Raw genomic sequence first — 19,660 nt, 5'->3', positions numbered from 1 at the left:
TCTGGTTTGGGAGAAGCTTAGAGAATTAGTAAGAACTGATACACATTTTTCTTTGTATAAAGTAATATCACAGATGGTAAAAACAGCAGATGAATGAATGCATCCTAGCAGTCACACATGACTAACATGCCATTAATGATAGCTGGAGTGGGGTAACACAATGTGGTAGATTAATGAGAAATACCCAGTGAGAGGATTTAAAATACACTATATGTGTTAAAATGAAAGGCAGAATGAGCTTGTGACTTTATTTTTATTTATTATTTTTCCCCCAATTTGTGACTTTAGAAGCACAGTGAAAAATGAGTTTTAGTGAAAATGAAAGGCTCTGTTTACTCCTAAATCAAAAATGTTTTTAAAAATTTTAATGTCCTCAAAATACATAACTTTTTTCTCAGGTCACTGCAGCAATCCACAGTTAATTGAGAAGAAAAAGCGTTTAACACCTTTAGTGGAATAAGCATGCGATCTCTGTGCTAAAGATGAGAGTTAATTTAATAACTATCAGTGACAAGATTATTTCAACACTTAGCAGACTATCAGTCAAGACCAAGTGACTTTTCCTTAAAATCAAGCTCAAACTGGGGGTCTTTCCTGGTGGTCCAGTGGTTAAAACTTTGCACTTCCACTGCAGGGGACGATAATTAGAGCAAATGTGTTATTTTAAATGTTTTGTACCAGAAATTAATTTCATTAAACAAGACTTGGCTTGACTTTAAAAATAATGGAAAAAGATCACTTTTCAGAGATAGAATAACTGATGTTTCTCCTTCAAAAGTAGAAATTGGCAGTCAATGAAAAATCCGTATCTTTTTACCTAAGTATTCAAAAATATCAATCCCTGGTTGGGAAGCTAAGATCCTGCATGCTGCCTGGCATGGCCAAAAATCTTTTTTAAAAAATCAAGCTCAAATTGATTCATTTTGGAAGGTGAGAATCACACAGTGGTTAGGAATATAGGTCTTCGGCTTAAAGGAGGACAAGATGGCTGTTACAACACATGCCCCACCTACCAAATAGAATAGAAGGGCTACTAGAAATCGTAACAGGAAAAAAACAAAACAAACACTTAGGATGTGCAGGGTGACCGTAGGAATTAAGGCTTGCAAAGTCATCTGGCCACCACTTCCCAGCTTTCTGGAAAGTGTGTTCGAGATTTCTTTGTGCATGAAGTGTAGACAATCACTGCTTTGAAAGCTCACTTGTTCATGCTGTGACTCTGTAAGATCAATGGGCAGCTTCTTCGCCAACACCCATAATGAATCCTAGCCCATTTTATAAATTTAAATACAGGCTCAAGAACTTTGATTGTATTTACTGGTTGAATTTAACTTTTAATTTTAAAAGTACAGACAGCTGGCACATCCAGATCCCACTCTCATAAAAAAGAATGCATATTAATCTTTTAGTTTGGAAGATGAATGCCTAGCTGTTCTTAATGTGAAATTAAAATTAGTGAGCCAGGGTTAGGTGAGGGGCCAGAAGCATGACTATAAACAGAACACTTCTGTAACAATTTATCTCATCTCATCAAGAAGGTGATTCAATTGTTTTAAGTAACAATATGTCTTTGATGTATTTCCTCTAAATGCTAGATTTGGAAACATTGATGATAATCAGAGCAAATATGTTATTTTAAATGTTTTGTACCAGAAATTAATTTCATTAAACAAGACTCAGCTTGACTTTAAAAATAATGGAAAAAGATCACTTTTCAGAGACAGAATAACTGACATTTCCCCTTCAAGAGTAGAAACTGGCAGCCTATGAAAAATCCATATCTTTCTAATTTTTATTACATAAGTATTCAAAAATATCTATTATATTGTGATCAGGGCAGAGTTTAATGACAACTTTGGTCAAGATGTTACCTTCACCCATGTTGTGTTGGCAGCTTTAGCTCATCAATATGAATATTCCTATTGTATTATATTGTATTATATAATAAATACTCCAATAACCATATAGTAGACATGTGTAGATGTATCAGTTTCAACTCAAACATACAACTATACCATCTCTGTGAATTAGCAACAGTCAAATGACCAAATCCTGGGGTCTATTTTGAGACACATACTTCACAACTATTATATAATCACACAGGGTCATCACTGAAGCCAAATAAAGACATAAAAAAGATACTAGTAAATTATACATTAAAATAATCCCATTCAATTTAGCAGATGAGTTCTGTAATCCCGAATGGGCATTCAGTCTATAACAGCCTGAGTTAGCATTACAGTGGTTCTTAGATGGTACCACTTTCTCACCTAATATTTAGAAAAGTGTAGCGGGTATTCATGGTTGGAACAGTGATACCAGGGTACCACAAAACCATATACTGGCTGCCTCTAGTCCTTGCTTCTTCCTCTCTGACTCACTCCAACCACACGAGCATCCTTGATTTTCTTCAAACACATTAGAAGATCTTCCACTGCAAGTTCTTCATACTGACTGGCCCCTATGCCCAGAATGTCCTACCTATACATCCTCATGGCTAGCCTTCTTTAGGTCTTTATTCAAGTTATCCTCTCAACAAACGTGCCTGTCTACCCTGTTTAATTTTTCAAATCCTTATCTCCTCCCCACCACATTCACATAGGCATCATCACTCATAAATACAAATTCTGCAGACCTCTTCAGTTCAGTTCAGTCGCTCAGTCGCATCTGACTCTTTGCGACCCCATGGACTGTAGCACGCCAGGCTTCCTTATCCATTACCAACTCGTGCAGCTTGTTCAGACTCACACTACTCCATTTTTCCTGTGCATTTATTATCTTCCTAGTGTACTCCATACTTATTTTGTTGACTATCTGCTCTCTCCACTAGAATAGAATCTCTACACAGGGAAGGAGTTATTTCTGTGTTTTACTCCACCTTGTGTCTGACGGCTTTGTACAGTACCTAGAGCATGTGCTCAGTCGCGTCTGACTCTATGTGACCCCATGGACTGTAGCCTGCCAGGCTCCTCGGTCCATGGAATTTTCTCAGCAAGAATACTGGAATGGGTTGCTATTTCCTCCTCCAGGGGATCTTCCTGACCCAGGACTGAACCTTCATCTCCTGCATTGGCAGGCAGATTCTTTACCACTAGTGCCACCTGGGAAGCCCCACCTAGAGTGTATAGGATAATAGCTGTTCAGTGGGAAAACGGGGAACTATGATGCCAAGTGTTTTGCATCTGTTGATAACTTACCAGTATCTGCAGTGAGAGCGGAATGACATAAACAGCATGAAAGTTACAAGGCTAACTCTATCTTTCTCTGTATCTAAAACTTTATGAAGCTTTAATCTCAGTTTTTATAAAAGGACTACTGGCTTATCAAAGGATTTTCACAGAGCACAATTTTTACTTATTATTTATAATGTCCCTCCTGAAATTTTTTTCCTACTCATTCCTAATTATACCTCTTCTCATTCTCTGTACTGGTTCCATGTGACAGAACTACACTAAAACTCCTTCTATTTTTTCCTTAGTTATTTAACAATGGTGAGTACATCAGCTGTAAAAAAAAAACAAAAAAAAAAAACTAAAAAATAATTTGCCATTAAGTGCTTCCCAAATTTCTCAGACTATCTTATTCTTTACGTAGTAAAATATTAATAGTTTTGTATTTATGTATTATACAAAGTCAATTAGAAATATAAAGTTTATATATTCATTATTTATAGAAATGAAATATTGGCACTCAAATATTTGTTAAGCAACTAAATGGCTTCATTTTCAAACTGTTAGATACAGCAAAACATGTAACCATAAATACAAACATGTAATCATAAATACGAACCCCAATCCTATTCACTCAGCAAGGACATGTTGTCAAAAGAAGGGGTTCTTGTAGCTTAGAACCTTTTTCATTTTTTCCCCCTAATAAATGGTCACAGAAAATACTCGTTGCTAAATTTTTAGGCAATTCAGTAACATTATTTCTTTTTATCTCCCAAAACACAGACATCCCTCAATGGATAGTCACATGTAATACTTATAGGCTTTAAAATTATGTTCATAGTATAGTACAGTTGAACTTCTCACCCGTAAAACTAAATAAACCTGCCAATTGAAACTACTACTCATTTTTAGTGTTAGAAGTTATGATCATTTTTTCATTCACCTCTCTACTCCCACCCCTTCCAAAGGAACACTCATCTTAGAAAGTGAAGTGAAAGCGTTAATTGCTCAGTCATGGCCAACTCTTTGTGCCGCTATGGACTGTAGCCTGCCACGCTCTTCTGTCCATGGAATTCTCCAGGTAGGAATACTGGGGTGGGTTGCCATTCCTTTCTCCAGGGGATCTTCCCGACCCAGAGATCGAACCTGAGTCTGCTGCACTGCAGGCAGTCTATTTACAGTCTAAGTCACCTCAGTCTAATATGCAGCTGTTGGTCAGAATGTATTTTTATGGGATGGTTAATAAAAACAAAGTAAGCATCATGCTCAACGCCATAAGGTATTTTGTGGACAGTCTTGACTCTTAACTTTTTTGGTGAAATGTGAGCAATCTATCAAAGGGTACTAAAGAGATTTCAAAATATTTTAAAACAAAAAAAAAGAATAAAATAATTCCAATAATGATCTGTACCTCTGCTATTAATAGAATTGCTAGAATAAAAACAAGGCATTGTTTTTAAAAGTTTTCTGAAATCAGAATAAACTAGTGATGTCTATAACTTCTTTTTGCTCTTGAAGTTGCCTGTTGGGATCCCACAGCCTGAGATGGGAATTTATTTTTTCTTGGTGGTATTTAGATCACTATTACATGTTATCATTAGCACATTTTATGATGTTCCCTGCCCCATTACTAATCCATGTCATATTGGATATTTATGTTTACTAAAACTGATTTTGTTTTTATTAATAGGATGGGTTTACTTTAGGCGATGCTTTACTGCATTAGTAATAACAATTTTACTTAAATATGGTTTTGGTTTACTCCTATGCAAATAATCTTTGAAATCCTAAGAGTCTTTTATTTTCCCAGTAGCCCAGTTGGAGAGTTTTTAATATTACATTGAATCATAACAAAACATGCTGGTTAGAGTCTAACTTAATACATGCAGCTTAATGTTAATTTTCCAACTTCAAATCAGAGATCTAACTATTCCGACATGATTATTTATCTCAAGTGTGATTTTTGTTTTCAACTAATAAAGTCCACAGCTAGAGATTTTTGCATCATAAAAAACTAAAACTATGGAGTAAAAGAATTCAGCAAAAGAAATGGGATCTTTATATAACTAAAAAAATTCGTGGAGAAGAAAACTATCTATCAAGAAGTTTTGATGGTATAGAGCAGAAAGCAAAAATGGTGCAGGTGAATGCCCAAGTGACTGATGTGGGATTCATCATAACTATGTTTGTAATACAGCAAATATGCTTGATGAATATAATAAAAGGGTATGCTTAGGTCCTAAGTTCTTGAGGGAAAAGTTATCCATTTATATGGATAATAAGGGGAAAAAAACCCTCAATAAGCAAAAGAAATTGCTTTAAAGTAAGAAACAAAACTAAATGTCACATTCCTTGCTTCACAATGGAACGTCTACTTCAAAATAAATTTCTTATAAATACCCTTGAGAAGGGGAACATACGGTTAATCATCAAAACAAGTATGTTACGATGGTAGAAACGGAAATGAAGCAGACAGTATCGAACTCCACTGGAGCTGAGAAAAACAGAATTGGGTGATAAAAATCACAAGGGAATAAAGTTAGGCCTTCTGCAGTATTATAAACCTTGTCTTTCCTCTTAGAATGGTGAACACCCTGTAGGAATAAGGCAGTGCTATGGTTTACAATACTAAGGAATTAGCTGGCATCAAGTATCTGAATTTTACGAGTTTCAAAGCCTGCCAAAGTATGGTGATCTGGTAAAAGCCAATTATGACCAAAGTCAATGCACATTCTAAGGTTGTATAGATTCTAATATCTGTATGTGCAATATGCATACACATACCTACATCTCTTTAGGTGCTTACAAAGGGAAATGCAGTGAATCAGTAGGAATAATTGCTTATATAAGCAGATTAAAAAATTAAAAAAGGAGGAAAATGCCTTTTTAAAGAAATGTGGCTAATGTAAATTCTGTTTTAAAAGCTATCTGGTTGATTGAGAGAGTATTGCTATTTTTATTTTTACTCTCCTTGTTTTCAAGATCTTGTTCTACATTTACAATCACACATTTTAACATTTATTGATAAAAGTGAGAAATCTTAATTTCTTTTTGGAAGATAGGATGAGGTTACAATGTATAATTTTGAATGATAAAAGACATTCTCGTAGGAACTGGTAAATGTTTTCAAACCAAATAGTAAAATAAGATTTCAATGACTCATAATATAATGAGAAAAAAAATACAATGGTCGTTTAGGTTGGTGCAATTCTTCTTTAAGGCTACATAATTTTTAAGTGAGGCAGAAAACTGAACTACATAATGCATTTCTACAATGCATATATTCATCGAAACCATTTACAAAATTATTACTTTCAGCATATTTTTAAACTGATTCCTTAATAAATTATGTTTATGCAGTCAAAACAGAATTAACATTTACTATTAGTCACTTACTGGAAGTTAATGGTGAGCTTATAAATGAAGTGCTGGCTTACTTTGATACACTTTAAGAGCAACCAAAAATAAGAGATTCTTTCCCAGAGTTCTATGTATTTATAAAGTGCAAAATAAGCAATTTTAGCAATTCTCAAATGTAGTTCTTCCATATGTATTTAATCCTAAATATTCTTGTAGAAACAGAATATTTTTCTGCTAAGTCAGGTATGTCTAACTTATCCATTTTATGTGTAAAAACTATCGTGATTGAAGTATTCCATGCTTTATGAAAAGATAAAAACAGTAAAGACATAGAAATGGTGTGAAGTATTTTATTTTTAATATTCTTAGTGGGGCTTATTTTCAGTGACAATATCTCAAGTCTATAAAACAAACCAAAAGGCACAAAACTAGAATAATTAAGTAAGTACTCATTCCCTAAAAATCAGTATATTACAGAATTAAGGACAGATAAATTTATAAATAAGAAATTCTCTATGTAGATGAGATATTTTTAACAGAGATTGTTGCAGAGAGATTGTTGCTCAGGAATTCTAGTGTGGGTCTATCAATTTTTCTCTAAAGCAAAGGGTGTTCTCCCAAAGTATTGCACAAAATTATCCCTCTTGATTTGTGCTGGTCCATGAATGATAGATATATACTATAAAATGTTTGAAATAGAATGCAATAATGCTTTTCTATAATAAACAGAAAAATAAACTTAAAATTATAATATTTTATAAAGCTGTAAATAAAGCAAGATAATTTGCAGGAAATATAGCAGTATTTTTTAAAGACCCTTTAAAGACCCTAGAGTCTAAGTTATTAACACTTAGATAGCAAAATATCTCAAAATACAAAGATTAGCTTAGACATTTAAATATGATAAAGTTATGACTATAATAAAATGTTAAGAAAGCTCAAATTAAAAAAAAAATATTTGGGAGGAGCATCATTCCATATAGAAGATTAGTTTTTTTGGAATTTAAAACAATAAAAAGTTATATTTCAAATAATAATAATGTACTGCTCTCCAGGGAAGATCTTTTCAACTGCCTAATATCTAAAAGAGGACAAAGCAGGAAAAACAGAATGAATATGTCAGTTAGCATTAAAAAAGAATCTGTGCAGTGAACTGTCAGATAAAATAATATTAATAATATATTCATATTTACTTTTAAGGCCATAATTATCTATTAATATAAATTTAATCTCATAAAAATTTATTTAGAAGCTCCAGTTTTGATCAGTGTGAAATAAAGTTATAGCTAGGCTAATGCTCTATGTAGCATTTAATTTTAATTTTCTATTGTAAAAATCATATTACTACATTGAAGCACATAAAATTTGCAATCAGCATCACAGTTTCAAATCCTTTTTGTTAATTGGTAGCTGTGGTGGAACATGAAGCATCACTTTCTCCCAGTACTTTCATTTTAAACAAGTCATCCTCATGTATAAAAACAGCAAATTGCATTGTCTTTTATACAAGATGTTTTCTGTTTCTTGTGTAGAAAAAGCTATATGTAGCTTTCCCTATAGCTTTGAGTACATTCTCTGGTAAAACATCATTCACAGAGACGCAAGATACAGGCTTCATCACCTTGATGCTTAAAATACACCACAAGTAAGAAAATGCAGGCTTCAATTTAAAAACTGGCAAAAATGGCCCAAAAGCTTAAGTGTAAGTTCTGATATTCTACACTGCCTCCAAGTTGAGAAGTAAAGTACTATGGTTTATCTCGTGGTTCTGACTTCATGAAATTTGACATAAAATCTTAATTCTAAAACTGATGATATATTAACTACTTTATTCATACTTAGCAAACAAATCAGAATGAAAGATAGTTTAGTAGTAACTATAGTCCTATAAACATCATTATTAAACCTTGGCTAGTTTTACATAGTAATTGCTAATTTACTTTATGCATTCTTTAGTTCAAGGCACAAAAATGCTTCCACGTCTACTTTGTCATAAACAACTTTAAAAAAAAACTGTAACTGTATTGGATATATTTTTAAACAGATACATTGTTAGGTCTTGGCATATAAATATCAGCGGGCAGATTGACTTCATAGTTTAAGTCAGAAAGCGTTAATAGAGGAATTTTTTAAATGTCAATGTTTCTGTTCCTATTTCTAATGAGTTTCTGAGGATGGCGAGCAATCCTACCAACAGACAAATTCCCTCTCATCAGACACGTTTATCTTATATTCTCCAGAAAAAATAAAAAATCCTATATCAGCCCTGTTATGGAAAGGGAACTGTCAAGATTTGAAACTCAGTAATAAACTGTAAAAATGTTTTCTTTTTCTTAAATACAGCTAAATGTGCCTCAAAGAAGAAAAAATTACTGCAGTAACAGTTTCTAATACCCTAAAGAAAATATCTTATGATTTAAAAATTCTTATATTTATCATTTAAAGAACTTGTAAAAACCTGTCATCACCACCATTACTCAGAATAAGGCAAAATATTAATAAAACGCAAGAACTTCAAGATTCATTGTTCAGCAATAAAAGTGTTTTTTGTGTTCTCTTTTGGAAGGAGAAGTTAACTAGGAAGTTAAATAAACTTGGCAAAAAGTATTTCACTCTTCTCTAGATGTGAAAAATTATCTGGCCCAAGATAATATCTATAACCTATAATTTACTGGTGCAGGTAAGCTACTTTTTCTTTATCATTTCCCACGTTCTTACTTAGATGCCTGGAAAGTTAGACCAAGAAATACAAATCTGTAAAGTATGTATGGCTTGTTTGTGCCTCAAAGATATCACATAATATCCAAAAATCAATCTAAACTACTTTTTAATAGGATTTAAATGGTTAAGCAGTGGCTGTGCAAAATACAAGAAAGCAATGTGCTGAACACAGAAGGAAATGAGAAAAGTTATTTTCAAAGCTTGGGAAAATAGCCACAGAATATTACTTGTTCACTGATCATAATGCAGATTTTATGTAATTAATAAATAGTAACAACTTGAGGTGCACCTCCCTTTTTCCCTTAGTTAATTTTTGTCTAACTTAAAATCATGTCTCTCACAGAGCAGGCATAAGCATTTTGAATGCCTGTTTATACACATTCGAAGAAATTAATTTGTACATAAAATCTGCTTGAATGTATTAGACATACAGAATCAGATTATTTTAATTTGCCAGAGACATATGCTTTTAAACATAGAATTTCATTGTGCTATGCACTTTCCACATAAAACTAATACCACATCTGCAGCATAATCTATAACACATAACACGATGTTTTACACCCATACCATTTACCCATTTCACTTCTGCAGTTTTTAAGTGTTGATGAACTACTTCTTGCCAAAGAAGCCACGTTATATACAACAAAACCTTCAGTTTAAATAAGGGATAAGCTTGCTGTTAACAACTTAGTTTGAAATGTTAACAACCCTTAGGCTGTTAACATAACAACTGGCCATTAATGTGGTAATGACCAATTTGAGAGGAAATTGCACTCTGAGAAATGAATATATTGGCAATCTGGACTAGGGTTTAAATTTGAAAGAGTTAGGATTAAAAAAAAAAAAAGTAACTAGATTAAAAGTTTGAGCTTATCAGAAATCAACTAAAAGTTGTATCACACAAAGCAGCAAATAGACTCTTTTAGAGATAAAGATTTCTGAGATGAAAACTATTTTGATAAATTCCCTTCAACAACACACTTACTTGAGACTATCAAATACGAGTTGAACAACTTATTTTTACTACCATAAGGAAGACAGACGAAAGCAATACAAGGTTACTTTCTCTGCTCTCAACTTTGTTGACAACCGCAAAAGAGTTTCACTCAGGACACAGGTATTGCATTGGCAAATTTGTATTTTTGAGTTAAAATAGCCAGAGATTTCAAAAGACTGTAAATTTGACATAATTTTTGTCTTTATTCCATGTTAGAACACTTTGATCTTGCCTAGACTATATAAACTCCTTGCTTTCGAAAGTGTTGTTACATGAATCCACTGGAGATTCTGCAGTGGTAAACAAAAGTCAAAGACAGAGTCCAAAAGCCTGTGGCTATTGGTTAGGAAGATAAAGCAAAACTAGGAAGCAATGTCAAGTCGCTAAAAGCAAATACACTCTGTGCAGAAATCAGGCTCTAATTCACAAAGAGCAGAAGAGAATTTTTTATTTGCAAGAGGAAAGTCCCAAGACTGCAGAGTCTACAAGAATTCATGGAATAGCTTAATTCTAATGATTAGTTGCAGTAGTTAGAGAACTCCTTCCCTAAAGCCACTTCCTATTTCCATGGCTAGGACCTTACATGTATTTTGTGCCCTTGGAACACAGAGAAGTGGCAGCAAGTGGTCATAATTAGTCAGGGGGCTGTCAGATGAAGCAGTCCTAAGAGGGTAGAGAGTAGAATCTGATAAACAGTACCAGGCTCACCCTCTTGTAACAACCATTCATCAAACAATATGTTCTTCTATATAGAAACTGAATTGGACTGAAAATAACTGAATTATATATGAAGCAGCACCAAATTCCCTAGAAAATTCCCTAGAAAACACCTCCCGAAATGACCAAGGAGTTACTGCTGATTGATAAATTTTGTGTCATAAGAGAAAAAATTTCAAAATAAATCACTTAATGTCAGACTAGAAAAAGTGATTAATTGTATCAAATATGAAAACCCAAATGATGCCATATATCATTTCTCTAATTTGATAGATTCTACTTTATTAATATAAGTAATTTGCAGCTGAATGAAGTCACAAAGTCCCCTGAAAAGCAAAATAATTTTTCTTAAACATAAGTCCATGTGTAGAGTACTAAACGCTAGAAGATTAACCTGCTTCATGGCTTCAGAAACAAGAACTTCTGCATTGTCCTGAAACTGTTCAGATGTTTATAGGTTGGAGAGTGGCTATCATTTCCCTATAATGATGGAGGTCTTTACTTTGTTATTTTCCATAAAGCTACTGGCAAGTCTGAGGCAGATGAACATTCAAATGCTATCTTTGCGAAGATCACTTGGAACGCTCTGGGGTTGCGGGCAGGGGGATATGTATTCACATTTGGAGGAAGTTTTCAACATTCTACTAAAGATCCTTCTAATAAATACCAGATAAGAGTTTCAAACCGACTTTCTCTGACAAATCTGGAACAGAAAGATCGCGGAATCACTGTGCTACACTCAGCCTGACCCTGTCACTTTCCTGCTAAGAAAACTTGTATGCTGATTCATACCGAACACCTTGACATGAACTGGAGGTTCACTTATCCCCAGGTAGGAGCATCAGGCAAGGCAAACAGAAAGACTGTAAGATACTGTGTTTTCCTGACCATGACTCAAGCCCTCGTTTGTGCCACAGACATAGTGCGCTGAAGGCTGCCAGGTGGACATCTTTCAGGAATAGAAGCTGGCAGGAAAGACACAAAACACACAAGTACACTTACAGAAGTATTTTAAAAGGAATCCAGTGATCACTGGTGTGCAAGGCGAATTCCTACCTCAGATAGTCTCTGCGACAAAGGATAAGGTTAGCTTTTGTGTACAGGGTAGAACCCACTTCTCCCAAACGGCAGTCACAGCAGGCACACTTCAGGCAGTCCTCATGCCAGTATTTGTCCAATGCCTTTAGCAGATACCGGTCCTTGATCTTTCGGTTGCAGCCAGCACAACCTTTCGGCTTGGTGTCTGGCTGGACTGAGAGCATTTGTATACCTGAAGGAAGACAAGAACAAAAAAGAGAGCTGAGACTCCAAAAATCAAGAGATGTCTGAAGACCTCCATTAAGTTAAACATTTCTGATTGCCGTTTTCAAGGAGTATTAGACTTTCCACTTAAGGACTAGGCAGAAATTGGGCTTCCCTGGTGGCTCAGATGGCAAAATACCTGCCTATAATGTAGGAGACCTGGGTTCGATCCCTGGGTTGGGAAGATCCCCTGGAGAACAGAATGGCTACCCATTCCAGTATTCTTGCCTGGAGAATCCCATGGTCAGAGGAGCCTGGCTGGCTATAGTCCATGGGATAGCAAAGAGTCAGACATGACCGAGCGGCTAACATACGAATATACAGAAATTGAAATAAATTTTGAAAACAAAGAGGTTCAAACTTTGTTAAGTGTCTTTGTTAAATCATTCATGAAGTTACACCTATAAAGTAGCAAAAATAATCAATTCATCTTGTACCTGGTAAGATGATATCATCTACATGAAGTTAAGTAATAGTAAATAATTTTATATTGGTACAGTTTTCTACATATAGAAGTTCCTTTTGGGAGAAAATAGGAGTCAATGGTTAACAATCTAGAAAAAAGCTATTTAACAGACTAATCTGTGTACACACTGTAGGAGTCAAGAATGAGTTGGTGGAAGGAAAGTTCACTTTTATGGGATACACTAACCTCACTTAGCAGTAGAGATGTTTATACTTAAGCATAAGTACAGTCACCCAAAAAGTTCTCCAATCCTATAATACTTATTTACATCCAAATACTTCCTTCTATGTCCTTGATATTTCAAAGCATTCATTGTGTTAAAAATTTTCAAAATGCATTGCCACTCACAAGCATTGGTCCATGCATCTATTAGTGGCAGATCATCTAACTATAGGCTATATATTTTTATATAAAATTAAACTATAGGATTAAGTAATTTATTATCATAAACATGCACTTATTTTATACAGGAAAGAAAAAACAACAGAAGACAAAGTTTCAATATATATAAAGTTACACAAACATCCACGGGCAAATATATATTATATACATATATTACACACTACACACATGCTGGACTAGACACAGGGACATTTATACATTTTAGAGACATATTTCCATATCATAAATAAGGAGATTAATTGAATTCTCTGGTTAATACAACTTGATTGAATTTTTTTTTTCCAGTGAAAGGATATTTGCCTTCGAGTTTCTTCTTTCCTAAATGTCAAACACTCAGTTTTTCAAAAAGCTGAACGAATTATTCACAGCTGCATATGTATCAACTAACGCATTTCAAGCACTCTAAACTACTGTAGACATTGATTTCAATTTCTTTTATTTTACAAATTATGATAGCGTGAGAGGTTCAGGGACTGGCTCAAAGCTGAATGACAGTTCAGCCCAAACTTCATGGCCTTCTTACAATCCAGAGATACCACTGCTATATTATGCCTCCTCTCTTAGGCAGAAAGTTTTAAACTTGGACACAGAAGGACACAAAACATCAAATGTGTCTGCAATTGAAACAGTATCAAGAAAGAAATGCCAAGCCTTAATCTAGAGCATTTTCCGTGTGTTCCCTGCTCCCAAACAGCTAAACCTTTTTTGGTTTCCTCTGATGCCTGATGATAAAGCCTTTACCTTTATTATCTTCACTCTCTTTTTCTTTTTTAATCACACTAAGAGACAACAAGACACCATACCCTCACAGCAGAATAACTTTTCTAACTATAAATGATACATGCATTTCAAATAATAGTGTTATGATGTTGAATTTCCATTAGAAAATAGCTTCTCTGGTCGAGTGATGGAGCAGGGACCAGCAGCTAGGCATCAGAGTAGCTGCTTTTTCTGCATGGGATGCACAGCCGTGGTCCTCGGATCTGCAGATTAGTAGCTGGATTTGTACAGAGGAGCAGGTGGTATTCCTATAGCCAGCTTTCTATCCCTTTCTTTGAAGGAGCTCGGGGTCTAGTGTAGATTAATCATAACCCTTGATAGTGCTGCTAAATCTCACTCTCTAGAACTTCTAACAAATGAAGTTTCTTTGATCAGAACTAGTTAACTGTCTTCTCGCAAGGTTCCACAAGGAATGAATCCCATTAATTACAGTACAGAACATACCCAAGTGCCTCTTAACCGTCTTCCTGGGGGAAGGAAAAACTGTGATATACTAAATGACAGCCTGGATTTCATGATTGAGAACACCGAGAGGTATGTTTAGAGCAGCCAGTCTAATTACCCAGTTTATAAGGCTATTGTTTTTTTCATATCATCAAGCTGAAAATGTTTTGATCCAAATCCTTCTTAGTTGTAGCTAAGCTCTGTTTCTCTGAGCTGTGTTCTCATCACCAAGCGTGGAAGGTCAACTATCTTTATTCACGATGCTTTGCGAACAAGACAGGAGATACCAACATTTGGCACAAGCAACACCACCCTGCTTGTCTTCACAAAATGTTTTTGTTGGGCTGACATTTTAATTTAGCACTCAGAGGCCAATTAATATTTGAAACTCTTACAGAATTCTGTTTGGCCTTGGGCGTAGAAGGAGTTTGAGATTTTTACACTCCATCCTGGTACCTTCGTGTCGAAAACACCATCACGTTACTCTTGAAAAGGAAATCTTTTTCGATACTCTGCAAGTTAACAGTTGTGGAAAAAAAGGACTATTTTGCAGTCACCACGTTACCCTGTACCAAACAGGCATAAACCAGCCAGCAGCCTCCCTTCAGCATCCGGCAGAACTCGTCTGGGTAAGAGTTATGTGTTCAGAGCTGAGAAACATTTTGCAAGTTGCTTATAGCACATCAGGACCCATAACTAGTTTGAGATTGGCATGTAAATTGTTCTGAGGGAAATTCTTATTGCCTCTGAGACCTTGCCATTCTGAGTTATTTGACAGTTTAAGGGAAATCATAATTTTTAAAAAAGACGTAAATAATAGCCTGTGCAGTGTGGTGTGCAGAAATAAGTAGAACCATTTCATTTAAACTCTGGTGAGCTTTTAATTGCCTGGATTGCATTGTGAGGCAGCCTAACGCTTGATTAACTCCATTATGTCCCCTTGTTCTGTGCCATTCATCCGCGCAGTCTCAGCTTCAGTAGTTAACACAACAAAGTAACCACAACTCCACAACACGCTGGGGTTAAAAAAAAAATCATAATAAAAGATCTGCAGCACTTAGACCCAGTCTTCTATATTTTTGGACTGACTACACCGCAGTGAGTGGAAAACATTTTGTCCCCGTCGGAAGATGCACAGAGAACAATTTGGGAGAAGGAGCGGGAAGAGGGAATCCATTAAAGGGGGTTGGCAGCAATGAGGTGCCTCAGGAAGATTCGAAAATGGGAATGCAGGTTCTGCAGCTGGGAGCAGTGACACAGATTAAAAGAATTTGGCCAACACCGGCCATTCGATTGCCAAGAGGTACCAAACAAAAGATTTTCTCTCCTCCTGCCCATCTTCATCCTCTCCCCAGCCCCCGATTGGAGAACTGGATTGGGCCTAAAAGCTTGTTTCTCTCTGTTCACTGGCCCAGAGCGTCCCTACAGGCTGTAACCCCCTAAGGGACAACAATGCAAATAGATGTCCCCAGATCTCAGGAGCTGGAGCTGCTTAACTCTGTTCTGCCCCTTCAACTCCCAACCCTCCCCTCCCCATCCTTCCACCACCACCTCCCTCCCCTTTTTGAGCAATGGAGCTGGGAACCAATTTGATTCCCTTTTTCTCCAATGCAGCTGCAAGGCTCAGAGATACTGACATTTTTCCACTCTTATCAGTTTAATTACAGTTACCATGGCAGCAAAGTGCTAGTGCTTGGCAAAGGCCAACAAGAGATTTGCAAGACTGGGTTCAATTTTGATGCAGCTCACATGCAAAATAAAAAAAAAAAAATAAGAAACATACATACACTCTAACAAAGAATCCCTTGAGGAGTTTATGTTCCAGCCTTTTGTGGTAGCGTCTCTGCCGCCACACAAGGATGCTTTGCAAAGAATGTAGCAGTTATTTGTTGCACCTAGCAAGATTAATTGGTTTAAGCAGCCGTCTTTCAAAGCAGTTACAAACAATAATATTTCAGATCTTTTCCGAGAGACACAAAAGCCGCGGAAGGGCAAGAAGGCTTTGGAGCAGCAGAGAGTGCCGAGCGCCGGCAAAGTGCATCTATGATAGATTGTAACCTTACCAAAACTTTTCTCCTTTTTCTGCATGAGTTGACTGAGGCGTGCCTGAGTTGCCGCAGCTTCGCATGGAGCACCCAGCCCAGAGGTAGAAGTGGAAGGGGGTTTCCCTCGGATTTAGCTCAAGTGCGGACCCGGTGCGCAGCCTACACCCGCCGAGGACCGACTATTGTGAAGCCCACTTTGGGAGCGGGTCGGAGCGGGCGGCGGGCGTGTAGGGGTGGGGGAAGGGATGAGGGCGGCCAGACGAGATGCGGCGCACACCCGGAGCCCCTCGCCGGGTGGCGGCGTACAAAATGATGGCGAATGACAAAGCCACAAGCTTCCCTAACTCTGCCCGTAATCCCCAAATCCCAGCGGCCCCTTTTAGCTTCGTGGTAACAAATGGATTTGATTAAACTGTCACATGCAGCGTTAGCATAGCATATCATGTTCAATATGAAAAAGATCATAAATCTGACTTGTATTTCATAACAGCAATCTGGGTAGCCCCCGTAAAATAAAATGTGCCGCAGCAGTTTGAATCTCCATCGATTAGGACAGGGGCACCTTGCTCCAAGGATCCCCTCTTTTCTCGACACTTCTTCCCAACCTCCCCCTACACCACTCTCCCCCTCCCCCCAGACATTCACTTTTCCATCTGGTAGGAACAGTATTTTTGTTACAGTGGTACAGTGGACCGGAGGCAGAAGTGGCCTCAGGAACCCAAAGATGGTCATTTCAATTCTTGGAGGAGGGGGGTGATGAATTTCAGAAACTAAGGTCAAAGGGCGGGCGGTATCCGGAACCCACCTAAGACTGAATTCCCTTCCTACGGGCCGGGCCAGGGCGAGCATCTCCTCTCAAACTCTCCCAGCCTCTGTCTCCCCCGGTGTCAGGGGGCTGGGGTTGGGGGTGTAAATGCCGCAGTTGCTCGGGAACTTTGACTATTATCCACTTGAGTCGTAGTTGAGACGTTCCGCGCCGCAGCCGCTCGGCTCTCCCCGCCTTCCAGCCCCATCTTCCGCCCGCATCTATTTCATGTCTCATCATAAAAATAATGAAGCCTCACATGATTTAAACAAAACCGTCTCAGCAGAGCTGCAGCCCGAGTGAAAGTTGCAGTGCGGAGCCGGGCTGCAGCTCCAGTTTATGCCTCATTAGGAGAGGCTGGGGGAAAAAAAAAAAAAAAAAACCCACATCCGCACACGCACGCGCGCACCCGCAGACACACACACACAACCACAAATAAGCTGCCGCGTGTGCACACAGTTGCTGCACTTACCTTCTCAATTAAGCGATACAGGGGGAGGCAGTTCAGAAAGCACAGTGGCTGCTTTGTAGCTCTTCTCCTTGGGAAAGGTCAAAAAGAAGCATTGTTTGAAAAAAAAAAAAAAGGAGGGGGAGGGAGGAATCTATTTTTTTTTTTTTTTTAAAGTTTAAAATAATGAGGTCCTCCAGGATCCGCCGAGCAATGGTGTTGACCGCATCTGAGCCACAGGTGTCCTCCTTTTAGGCAACTGCAGTCCGAGGCTGTCTCTCTCTTTCCGTCCTGGCTCAACACAACTTACCCCGGCGGCAGCACGCGAGGAGCCGAGCTGAAGCAGCCCCGGCTCTCAGCTGCAAAATGCAATCCCTTCCCAGCCAGACCTAATACAGCCCAAGAAAAGGTCACTCAGTTATTACTGAGCCGGCGGAGCCCAGGCAGCGCTTGTCAAGACCACAGAGAAGCAGCTCCCTTCCGATTTAAGACTATTTACCTCTCGCCCCCACCCCTCCCCTCTCCTCTCCCTTTCCTTCTCTCCCTCCCTCTCTCGCTGGCTCCCTCGCTCGCTCCCGGGTGCCTGTTCTGCAGCTCAGTCAAGTAACAGCCGCCCTCGGAAAGTGCAAAGCAGCCACAAGACAGATCGGGCTTTGTTGCTAATTTCCCAGGGTGAAAATTTACAAGCCTGCGAGTTGCAGTCAGCATCACCCCACGCATATGCTGTTCGCCAACGCTGAGGACGACCCACCACCCTCCCCGACCCCCCCGCCCGGGGCGCACAGAATGTGACCTCGGCTGGAGTCGACTTGGAGGGGTTGTGGGGAGGAGGACAGACCCTACCTCCTGGTCCCGTCCAAAAGAAGTCCTGCGAAAGAGCTCCGGAGGCAAAGGGTAGGGATCCTAAAATAACCGGGGCATTTTTGGAATAGGTGGCCACGTTGAAAGCAAACTGTCTTCCAAAGCCAGTTCTGAAGCTGCCAATTATGGAAATTAAAATAAAAGCCAGGGAATCAAACTGCTAGCAGAATACACTGGGAGAGCGCGCAACCCTCCCCTTGGAGAAACGTCTGGGGGTGGCTGCAGTCGCCCGGTTCTCTGACTTCTGTTCATGAAAGTCGCTCCAAAGTCGCTGCTCCGCAGGGCAGGTCTGCCACACAAGCCGGGGCCAGAGATGCCACGCTCCCCTCTCCTCCTGTGGCCCAAGAACCAAACTGTGAACTTGTTCCGCCTTAACTGGTACTGAACCCCATTCCACCCTCACGGAACACTTCCTGCAATTGCTTGAATTCCTCACAATTTAAAACTCACACGGTAGAATGAAAAACACCCAAGAGCACCTAGAAACTTGATTTTAGACTAACTTGGTCAAAAGAGTGTCTTCACCATCACTGCCTGGTCTTCACAGACTGGTTTTAGAGGCCTGGAAAGATTTCTTTTTTTCCTTGAAAAAGGTCCCCTTTTCCGCTAGCCTCCTCTTCTCTTAACTTTACTTTTCATGCCAGCTTTAAAATATCTTATTATTTTTCTAAGTTTTCCAACTTCAAAGTCATCCTCTTTTTTTTTTTTTTTGGCAGCTATCATAGGATCCCCACCAGATTTTAAAAAGTCCTGTCAAAGGTCAAGCTTAAAAATAGCCCAGATTTGAATGACACTGGCTGAAATGTTTTAAGGGCCAAGAAAGACTCAATTGTTGAACTCCACAAAACTTTTTTTTTTCTTCTCAGCACCATCAGTTTTAATCTAGTTCTAGCTTGAAAAACAATCAATGCACCCCCCCCACCCCGTAAATATTCAGGCTAAATTTTGCTCCCCTTCATAGAGAATAACGTCTCAACATTGATAACTTATTTTTATCCCTTCTCTTTTATAAAAGACTCATAAGAAAATAGCTTGGAGTTTGCTTTTTTCTCCCTCTGAAAGGCAACAAAACGCAGAACTAACCTGAAAAATACCGAAAGTCACAAACGGCAGATTAACAAGGACCCCTTCAGTGGATT

The 19,660-nt window shown here is 38.0% G+C and overlaps 1 protein-coding gene across 6 annotated transcripts in view; it reads right to left on the bottom strand.

Annotated features, from left to right (window-relative positions):
* The window catches only part of LMO3 (LIM domain only 3), a 65,949-nt gene that overhangs the window by 43,830 nt on the left and 2,459 nt on the right, over positions 1 to 19,660 (bottom strand). The window contains exons 1-4 of one of the 6 annotated variants that reach the window (XR_015164894.1): positions 19,605 to 19,660; positions 18,504 to 18,637; positions 17,685 to 17,751; positions 12,025 to 12,238 (exon numbers count right to left, since the gene is read on the bottom strand). The exon at positions 19,605 to 19,660 is cut by the window's right edge and continues 154 nt beyond it. Coding sequence is in view for 5 of the 6 variants with exons in the window: in XM_086404069.1 (XP_086260195.1) it covers positions 12,025 to 12,238; positions 16,426 to 16,450 (239 nt within the window). In the remaining variant the exon portion in view is untranslated. Of the gene's footprint in view, positions 1 to 12,024; positions 12,239 to 16,425; positions 17,564 to 17,684; positions 17,752 to 18,503; positions 18,856 to 19,604 lie in introns of those variants that run through there. The other 5 variants (XM_086404072.1, XM_086404073.1, XM_086404074.1 and 2 more) reach the window with 5 other exon arrangements.

This window comes from Bos grunniens, chromosome 5 (genome assembly GCF_055505025.1).
Source record: "Bos grunniens cultivar Pamir isolate PY7600 chromosome 5, Bosgru_T2T1.0, whole genome shotgun sequence".
In the NCBI taxonomy this organism is placed as follows: Eukaryota; Metazoa; Chordata; class Mammalia; order Artiodactyla; family Bovidae; genus Bos; species Bos grunniens.
This window is presented reverse-complemented; position numbering and strand designations above follow the sequence as displayed.